General features: G+C 39.0%; 1 protein-coding gene across 1 annotated transcript; it reads right to left on the bottom strand.

Moving 5' to 3' along the window:
* Positions 1-1,503: 1,503 nt before the first annotated feature.
* On the bottom strand, positions 1,504-7,424 carry LOC129899766 (uncharacterized). Its single transcript, XM_055974787.1, has 2 exons — positions 5,149-7,424; positions 1,504-4,954 (listed from the first exon to the last, which is right to left on the bottom strand). The coding sequence occupies exons 1-2, from the start codon at positions 7,422-7,424 to the stop codon at positions 1,504-1,506; spliced, it is 5,727 nt and encodes a 1,908-aa protein (XP_055830762.1).
* Between the last annotated feature and the right edge of the window lie 3,050 nt (positions 7,425-10,474).

The raw sequence follows: 10,474 nt of genomic DNA, 5'->3' as shown, positions 1-10,474 counted from the left end.
TTAAAGCATTTGTGCAAAGCAGTAGAAAGCAATTGAAAGCCATGTGGAGTGCAATAAAATATTTGAATATATCGAAAGCATTTGTCCAGTGCATTTGAATTAATTGTAAGCATTTGTGTAGTGCATTTGAATATACTGGAAAGCATTAGTGCAGTGCATTTGATAATGTTTGAAAGCATTTGTGTAGTGCATTTGATAATATTTGAAAGCATTTGTGCAGTGCATTTGATAATATTTGAAAGCATTTGTGCAGTGCTTTTGATAATAATTTAAAGCATTTGTGCAGTGCATTTGATAATATCTGAAAGCATTTGTGCAGTGCATTTGATAATATTTGAAAGTATTTGTGCAATGCATTTGATAATAATTGAAAGCATTTGTGCAGTGCATTTGATAATAATTGAAAGCATTTGTGCAGTGCATTTAAAAAGATTTCAAGACATCTGTGCGATGTGTTCAAAGATATCTGAAAGCATTTGTATAGCGTATTGCACTTAGAATTATTTGAAAGTATTCGTGGAGTGCATTTGAGAATATTTATGCGGGGCATTTAATATCTAGGTAGTACAACTAAAAATATTTGTGAAATCAAGATATTTGGAATTTTCGAGAAGCTTGATTTAAAACATAAATTTATAAGTAATTCAAACCATTCAGCATATGATCCTTCCGAGGCTGTAAATATGTTGACCTCTTTATTGGCCGATAATTCTGGCAAGCCTGCATTCAAAGAAAAATTATGAGTTTTGGGGGAGGTTGATTCGCATTGACTTTGAAGCCTTGGCTCTTCATACTCCTTCTTTCTTCTACTTAGTTTGGACTTGCAATCCCCATCTATTCTAAATCTTGGCTAATAAATAACAGGAAAATATTTGGTGTAAAGATTCATATTAAAAGTAATAAGATAAATTATATATATATATATATAATAGTAAAGAATTTCTGCAAAATTTTAGATTGCGACATGTCGTGAAACGAAGCAAACGTCCTTTTCTGGAGTCTTTCTTCAACCTGATTATTCTATTTCCCACATACTCTTCAATTTTCTTGATGTCTTCTTCTAATGTTGCCCGCAAAACTGTCCCAGTTTTGGTAAAGAGAGATAATGATATTTCATCATGATAACGAAAGACCGAACCATACGCAATTCGTGAATACATTCCTTGAGAATTGAAACAAAGGGGCCGAGTCCTTTACTGGTTGCCTAGGTATCCAACATGAACTAGACTATACGTAATTATCATATACGAAATAATAATAAGAAAGAGGGAAATGAAAATTTTCTCATAATGTGACCGAAGCCGATACAGGCCGCCTACGTATCCCACCAAGGGAATCAGGCCAGGCGTAGTTCATAGTACATAACAATGGGATCTTCTTTATAATTTCTTCTAAGTGACCAGACCCGATATGGGTTTCCTACGTATCCCGCCAAGGGAATCAGGTCGGAACGTAGTTCTTCAATATTACATGAAATATTACATGAAAACAATATAAAGGCTCCTAGACATAGTATTTTTTAATCGCATCTGAATTGATGGCTTTCGGCCATATCTTTCCGTCCATTTCTGCTAGAATCACCGCTCCTCCAGTCAACACTCTGTGAACCACATAAGGCCCATGCCAATTAGGCGCAAACTTTCCCTTAGCTTCTTCTTGGTGCGGGGATATCCGTTTTAACACCAATTGTCCAGGCCTGAACTGTCTCAGTCTTACCTTTTTATTGAAAGATTTGGCCATCCTATGTTGATAAAGTTGTCCGTGACAAACTGCATTTATTCTCTTTTCATCAATGAGCATCAATTGTTCATATCGGCTTTGTATCCATTTGGCATCACTCAACTCAGCTTCTTGGATTATCCTCAGGGATGGTATCTCAACTTCCATTGGTAATACTGCTTCTGTTCCATAAACCAAAAGATAAGGTGTTGCCCCAGTCGAAGTCCTAATCGTGGTGCGATAGCCAAGGAGGGCAAACGGTAAATTTTCATGCCAATGCTTATAATTATCAATCATCTTTCGCAATATTCTTTTGATATTCTTGTTGGCAGCCTCAACTGCTCCATTCATCTGTGGTCGATAAGGAGTAGAATTGCAGTGAATGATTTTGAACTTATCACATATCTCATGCATCAAACCGCTATTGAGGTTAGCTCCATTATCTGTTATAATTGAATGGGGGATGCCAAATCTACAAACTATGTTATTGCGAACGAAATCTGTCACCACCTTTTTTGTCACAGACTTATGTGAGGATGCTTCTACCCATTTTGCGAAGTAATAGATAGCTACCAAAATGAACCTGTGTCCATTTGATGCGGCTGGCTCAATAGGACCGATGACATCCATGCCCCAGGCTACGAACGGCCAAGGAGAACTCGTCACATTGAGTTTATTCGGTGGAACTCGGATCAAATCACCATGAATCTGACATTGATGACATTTCCTCACAAAGCGAATGCAGTCTGTTTCCATAGTCATCCAGAAATATCTGGCCCGCACAATCTTCTTTGCCAAAGTAAAACCATTCATGTGTGGCCCGCAAGTACCCCCATGTATTTCTTCAATCAACTTGCTTGCCTCTTGGGAGTCAACACACCTTAATAAACCTAAATCTGGAGTCTTCCTATAAAGGATTTCTCCACTTAAGAAAAAGTGATTTGCAAGCCTCCGCAGTGTTCTCTTTTGAATATTGCTTATGCCTTCTGGATAATCTCCTTCTTTGAGATACCTCACAATATCATAGTACCATGGTTCTCCATCTATTTCTTCATCCACATGGAAACAATAGGCCGGTTGATCCTGCACATTGATTTTGATTGGATCTATGTAATTCTTGTCTGGATGTTGAATCATAGAAGACATGGTTGCCAAGGCATCTGCGAATTCATTTTGAGCTCTAGGAATATGCCTGAACTCTATCTTGATAAATTTCTTGCATATTTCCTTCACACATTGCAAATAGGGGAGTATCTTCACATTCTTGGTGCTCCATTCACCTTGTACCTGGTGAATCAATAAGTCTGAGTCACCTATAACCAACAATTCTTGTATATTCATATCAACAGCCATTCTGAGTCCAAGAATACAAGCTTCATACTCCGCCATATTGTTAGTGCATAGAAACTTGAATTTCGCTGAGACTGGATAATGTTGACCTGATTCTGAGATAAGCACTGCCCCAGCACCGACTCCTTTAGAATTTGCAGCACCATCAAAGAACATCCTCCACCCATGATATTCTTCTAAAATATCCTCTCCAATAAATAACACCTCTTCATCAGGGAAATAAGTTTTAAGAGGCTCGTACTCTTCATCCACAGGGTTTTCAGCAAGATGATCAGCAAGCGCTTGTCCTTTGATGGCCTTCTGAGTGACATAAATAATATCGAATTCACTTAGTAAAATTTGCCATATTGCCAACTTCCCCATTGGCATAGGCTTCTGAAATATGTATTTAAGTGGATCCATCCTTGAGATGAGAAAAGTGGTATACGCGCATAAGTAATGTCTTAACTTTTGTGCAACCCAAGTCAAGGCACAACAAGTGCGTTCCAATAAAGTATATCGGGCTTCATAAGGCGTGAATTTCTTACTCAAGTAGTATATAGCCTGTTCTTTCCTCCCAGTTTCATCATGTTGTCCTAACACACATCCAAATGCATTGTCCGATACTGACATATATAGTAGCAATGGTCTCCCCGGTTTTGGAGGCACCAAGACGGGCGAACTAGACAAGTACTCCTTGATTCTGTCAAAAGCTTGTTGACAATCTTCAATCCATTTAATGGCAGCATCTTTCCTCAACAACTTGAAGATTGGTTCACAAATTATAGTCGACTGTGCAATGAATCGACTAATGTAATTTAGTCGACCAAGAAAACTCATTACATCCTTTCGACTCTTTGGAGGGGGCAAGTCTTGAATAGCCTTTATTTTTGAAGGATCCAATTCTATGCCCTTCCTACTCATAATGAAACCCAACAACTTTCCAGCAGGGACACCAAATGCACACTTTGCAGGATTTAATTTCAGATTATACCGCCTCAACCTATCAAAGAACTTCTTCAAATCTGTGAGGTGATTAGAGCTCTTTTGTGACTTGATAATGACATCATCTACATAGACTTCAATCTCCTTATGGATTATGTCATGAAAAATGGTAGTCATAGCTCTCATGTATGTTGCTCCTGCATTCTTGAGTCCAAAAGGCATTACTCGATAACAATACACTCCCCAAGGTGTGATTAATGTCGTTTTATCAGCATCTTCCTCATCCATTAGAATTTGATGGTAGCCTGCAAAGCAATCAATAAATGACTGCAACTCATGCTTTGCACAATTATCAATAAGTATGTGAATGTTTTGAAGTGGAAATTCATCTTTCGGACTTGCCTTGTTGAGGTCTTGATAGTCTACACATACTCTGATTTTTCCATCTTTCTTTGGCACTGGCACTATATTAGCTAACCATGTAGGATACTTTGTGACTCGGATGACGTTGGCATCGATTTGCTTAGAAACTTCTTTCTTAACTTTTAAACTCAGATCAGGCTTGATCTTCCTTGGCTTTTGCTTGACTGGGGGACAAGATAGATCAGTCGGCAACTTATGTGAAACAATGTTTGTGCTTAGACCCGGCATATCATCATAAGACCATGCAAATACATCCATATATTGTCCCAAAGGATCAATAAGTTCCTTTCTTTGAGACGGATTCAAATGGATGCTAATTCTTGTTTCTTTCATTAGTTCTGAATCTCCCAAATTTACCGTCTCAGTTTCATCCAAATTTGGCTTTATTTTATTCTCAAAATGTTCAAAATCTTCAGCCAACTCTTCAGGTTGCACCTCTTCTTCATATTCCGCAAAAGATTGCTCGGTATTTGAGATTTGTTTGCTTATTTCATTACATGTCACATTCTCGATATTGACAGATTCATTAATTTGCTCGCTGAAAGGGAGTAAAAATAAATAAATAAAATTTATAATTAAGTACAAAATTTTGAAATTTAAAGCAGAAAATATGGCTTAGATGTGGCATTTAAGATTTCAAAAGTGGAGGCAAAACATTTAAAGATTCTTAAACATGATTCAGGCCTCAATTTTGAATCATGTTATTTCATTAGTTCTAATACAAACGTCTACCAAGATTTTCGAGGAAACGGGGATGGGTTATAAGTCCAATTGTTCAAAGCATCTCCAGGCTCCACATTCCATATGGTCGGAATCTCGGTACAATCCTCCAAGATCATGTTGCATTCCACTTCTTCCATAAATAAGTTTTTGAGTCCTTCCACGAGGGTGTCTTCAGCGTCTTCCTCTGATTCCTTTATAATATATGCCTTGGAAAATGACTGATTCAAGTGCGGAATGGGATGGGGAAATGAAATGTCACTTTTCCTTTTGAGATCGGCCAATGAGACTTTTTTAGGAGTAGGCTTGTATCCTAAACCAAAGGTGTATTTCTGGCCCGACAATTGAATTAGTTCCACTATTCCACCCAAGTTCACTCCAAGACCTCGACCAGGCACGAAACCATTCTTCAACATTTCCCAAGCCACCATCATAAGCACACGTGGCAACTTTACCCTTTCGGTTTGATGGACACACATAATTTCTTTGGTATGGAACACAGACCCATCCAGTTCTTCCATACTTTCAACAACAGGGATTGAATTGCCAGGATACATGGAATTACTACCTTCTCCGTGAACAATAATCTCGTGGTGGTTCCAAATAAATTTCAAATTTTGGTGCAGGGTAGAAGGGACCGCACCAGCCATATGGATCCAAGGCCTCCCAAGCAATAAATTGTAACTAGCAGGTATGTCCAATACTTGGAATTCTACCACGAACTCCTCGGGTCCAATTTGCAGTGGCAAATCAATTTTGCCAATGACTTCCCTTTGTGTCCCATCAAAACCTCTAACCCTCACATGACTTTCACGAATTTTCCCGATATTAATTCCCAAAGCTCGAAGGGTATTGAAAGGACATATGTTAACAGCTGAACCATTGTCAATAAGAACTCTAGAAACAAACTTGTCCCTACACCTGACAGTGATGTTCAACGCTTTGTTATGTCCCAAACCTTCAGATGGTAATTCCTCTTCGTGAAAACAGACTTTGTTTGCTTCTAAAACCTGCCCTACCATGGCTGAAAGATTCTCACTTGTGATATTGGCCGGAACATAAGCTTCACTTAGAACTTTCACCAAAGCGCTCCTGTGAGTTTCAGAACTCATCAATAATGACATCAAGGAAATTTGGGCGGGAGTCTTCTTCAACTGTTCAACAACAGAATATTCTTTTGTTGGCATTTTCCTCCAGAAATCCTCTATTTCAGCTTCTGTCACAATCCTCTTTTGATTAACTTCCTTATTCGGTACGATTCGTGCAACACCTTCAGAGGCATAACATCGCCCCGATCTTGTCATTCCGACAGCAGCAGCTTCTACAACTACCTTTCCTTTCCCTTTGTCCTTTGTGTCAGTTGAGTAACTCCAGGGAACTGCTTTAGTATCAAAATGAGTTGATTGAGCAACCAAAACCGTAATCTTAGGTTTAGGAACCAAAACTTCCACTTCAAATGGCGCTCGCGCCTGGATTGTGATAATGGGAGCAATAAAGGCTGATGCCATGACATTTTTCTCTTCTTTGATTGGCAAAATAGTCCCTTCCAAATTGCATTCTTCATCAATGGTAATCATGTTCACATTCTCATGATTTGGAAGAGGATTGTTATTTACATTGGGGGCAGCACCTCTGAGTTGAATAACTCCTTCTTTGATTAATGCATCAATCTTGTCCTTGAGAGTAAGACAGTTTTCGGTGTCATGTCCAGCAGCTCCAGAGTGATAGACGCAATGCTTAGTGTCATCATACCATCCGGGAAGGGGGTTGGGAATTCGTGCTTGGATTGGTTGGAGTATCCCTGCGGTTCTCAACCTTTCATATAATTGGGATAAAGGTTCGGCTAAAGGTGTATAAGTTTTGGGTGGTCTTCTTTCAAAGTTTGGGCGGGGCCTTGGTGGATTTGATGGGCGAATTTGTGTTTGATAATGGGATTGAGGTGGGTATATTGGTCGGTATTGTGAGGGATTTGGATAAGTGGGCACTCTGGATGGATAATATATTGGCTGAGTGGTGTAAACTGGATAAGGGGCGACAGAAGGCTGGTAATATGGCTGAGGGACTTGGGTATACTGACTATGGTATGAAGGTTGGGGTAAAGGGTTTTGGTATGTTAACATTTGGTTTGGCCTACATTCCTGGATGGTCATGACAGCGGACACTCCGTCCTTCTTCTTCTTAAAGGCTCCTCCAATTGAATCTGACTGAATTGCTTTACTTGTTGCTTGCAAGGCTGCCAAATTAGTGATTCTCCCAGTTTTTATACCTTCTTCAATGAATTCTCCCATCCTTACAACTTCAAAGAACTTTTATCCTACCACGCTTATCATCTTTTCATAATACGTTGCATATTTTTGAGATTGTATAAAAAGGGAGGTCATCTCACTTTCTATCATCGGAGGTTGAACTTTTGCAGCATCTGCTCTCCATCTCATGGCATATTCTGTAAAAGACTCCGTCGACTTTTTTTCTAATTTCATCAAATAGAATCTATCTGGTATGGCCTCAGTGTTGAACTTGAACCTATCCATGAAATCCTGTGCCATGATACTCCAACTATGCCATTTCTTCGGATCTTGACTTGTATACCAATCCAGTACTTCTCCTGTCAAACTCCTTATGAATAATTTCATTCTAATGGCCTCATCTTTCCCCACTCCAACTAGCTTGTCACAATACGATCTTAAATGAGCTCGTGGATTTCCCTTCCCATCAAACACATCAAATTTTGGTACTTTATATCCTGCAGACAACTCAACATCAGGATGAACACATAAATCCTCATACTCAAACCCTTCACATTCCTTGTGAAGTTGGATACTTTTGAATGCTTCTTTCAAATTACGAATCTCCCTAGCTACACTTTTATTTGTTTTTGATCTGGCCTTTCTTTCCATCTCCTCATATGGATCGACTTCTGGCATGGTTGGTATTGGAGTAACGAAAGGTTGAGCTTCTGTTACATATACTTGTGGCACATATTGCATGTTAGGAGTTGTAGTATGTGTCACAGGTATATGTTGGATCGTTTGGTATTTTTGGATGAGCGGGTTGGTTTGGGTGAGTGGGGATTTTTGGGTAAGTGGGTTAGTTTCAGTGAGTGGAGCTTGGGTGAGTGTAGTTTGGAGGACTGGAGTTTGGGAAACATAAGGGGTAGTGAAAGGTAGTGGATTGGTTTGTTGTGAGTTGATGTTTGCGAAATTGACTTGTGGTTGGTTGACGGGTTGTTTAGGAGCAGTCATATTGGTTTTGAAAGGGGAAGGATTTGGAAGGAAGTCTTGAGGCGAGGGATAGTCAACAGGTGGAATAGTTGTATCTGCCCCATGTTCGGGAAGTGGTGTATTTAGGCTAATGGACAAATTGGTAAGGTTTCGAAGTCGATCGATCTCTCTTTGGATATTGGCCATTTGTTGCATCAGGTTAGCAATATGTTCATTATAAGAAATAGGATCCCTTCCTTCTGAAGCCTCAGGTTCATCTCTTGGGATAGTGACAAGTCCTAAACCATCTTGATCGGATGCACTTGAACCAGTCATATCGGCGGGTGATCGGCCTTTTGATCTAGTGAAGTATGGATGATCTGCCAGTTCGCAGTCAACACGAATCAACATTTGGGGAAATAAATTAGAAAGGAAAAAGAAACCTCTGTAAAACAAAAAGAAAAGAAATATATTAGTATAAATCGAATAATCAATTAGGCAAATAGTGTTGGCAAATAAGGGAACATGTACCACATAGCAAATAAATTACATAGTAAGAAGAGAAATTAATAGTACAAATGCGACCTAATATGCACGGGACCTCTTCTATGCCAAAGGTGGGCCTAAATGCCAAATAACGAGATTTATGATAGGTTGATCCAAGCCATTAACTTGAGATAATTTGAGTTTGGAAGACAAAAGATCCAATTTTCATTAAACAACAATAAAAGGGTACAATAATCAACAAAATACATGGAAAGATGACAAAAAATAGAAATAAAGACTTAGCCTAATTCTTGCTCTTAATCAAAATGGTGAAGTGGATGAAAATGATGCTCCAACACTGTTAGATCCTGCTCTCGCATTATCCAGAATCTGTATTATATTCACCATTTGAGCCCACATTTCTGGTGTAACTATTTTGGTTTCAAGATGATAGTGTCGTATCCAAATCGTCGTCCTAATATCCTCAAAGCCCTGTTCACCTTTCGGGCTTATGCTATTGCGATCTTCTCGAAGCCATGTCTGATATTCTGGAGTTCTTCTTGCTGGTCCATCTCCTACCTCTAGCGTGATGATATTATCCCATTCATGAAGAATCTTATCAACTCTAGGGACTTTAAAGTCTGATTCGAAGGAAATTTCAGAAGATTTCATATTTGCTTGTAGAGGAATCATTTGTGCTTGACCGAACTGTTGAAGCACGCATATTGGGGCATATGGTTAGAGACCTTCCAATCCAATGAGCTCGATGTAGTAAAATCCTCTACACCTTATGAATGCAATAGGACATGAGAGTAGTGGGTATTTCCATTGAATTTGGTCACTAGTGCAGGAAATCAAGAATTCGTACCAATCATTAGTACCAACTGGAGACACAAACTTTTTCATCCTATCATAAAAACTGTTAATATGACTTGTATTACTAAAACATATGTCTACCATGTCATCACGTTGGTAAAAATGTTCCATCGCCCACATTTGCAAAAGAAGATTGCAACCTTCAAAGAAACTTGTTTATCCTCTTTTACACTTTCCGAGGGCTCGAAGTATTTCAGCCAAAATCATAGGAACCAAAGTGATTTCCTTTCCGTCGACTCCTTTGAAAAGTGCTTTAGCCACATAACATATACAAGTGCTAATCTTCCCATGTTCTTGTGGAAATACCAAGGTTCCTAGTAAAGCCACAACAAATGCAATAGGACGGTTAACTTGCCAATGGGTAGAGGTGCAAGAGAATTCTTTTCTGAATAACTTGTAACTGTCCGAACATCCATACCGCCCATATAAGTAATCCAAGGAAACCCAATTGTGTTTGAAACACCCTAGCTTCCTAGTGTTTTTCAATCCTAAGTATCGAAGAAACTTCTTCCCTGATTGACCATGTGGGATAATTTGACTTCTTCCTCGATACTTCAAACTAGTGAAATAGTAGATTTCCTCCAATGTGGGTGTTAACTCAAAGTCTTTGAATGCGAACACAACACGATCTGGATCCCAAAATGAAAGTAATGCGCTAACCACATGATTATCCGGGGAGACCTTGAATAGCATAGGGAGGAAGCCCAATTTTTTCGTAATTGCTGATTTCTCGATGGGGCTAAAATTTCCCCACCATTTCTTCAATTTGTACGGGA

The sequence above is a fragment of the Solanum dulcamara genome, chromosome 8 (genome assembly GCF_947179165.1).
Source record: "Solanum dulcamara chromosome 8, daSolDulc1.2, whole genome shotgun sequence".
In the NCBI taxonomy this organism is placed as follows: Eukaryota; Viridiplantae; Streptophyta; class Magnoliopsida; order Solanales; family Solanaceae; genus Solanum; species Solanum dulcamara.
The sequence above is the reverse complement of the archived record's forward strand: the minus strand, read 5'-3'. Positions and strand labels throughout refer to the sequence as shown.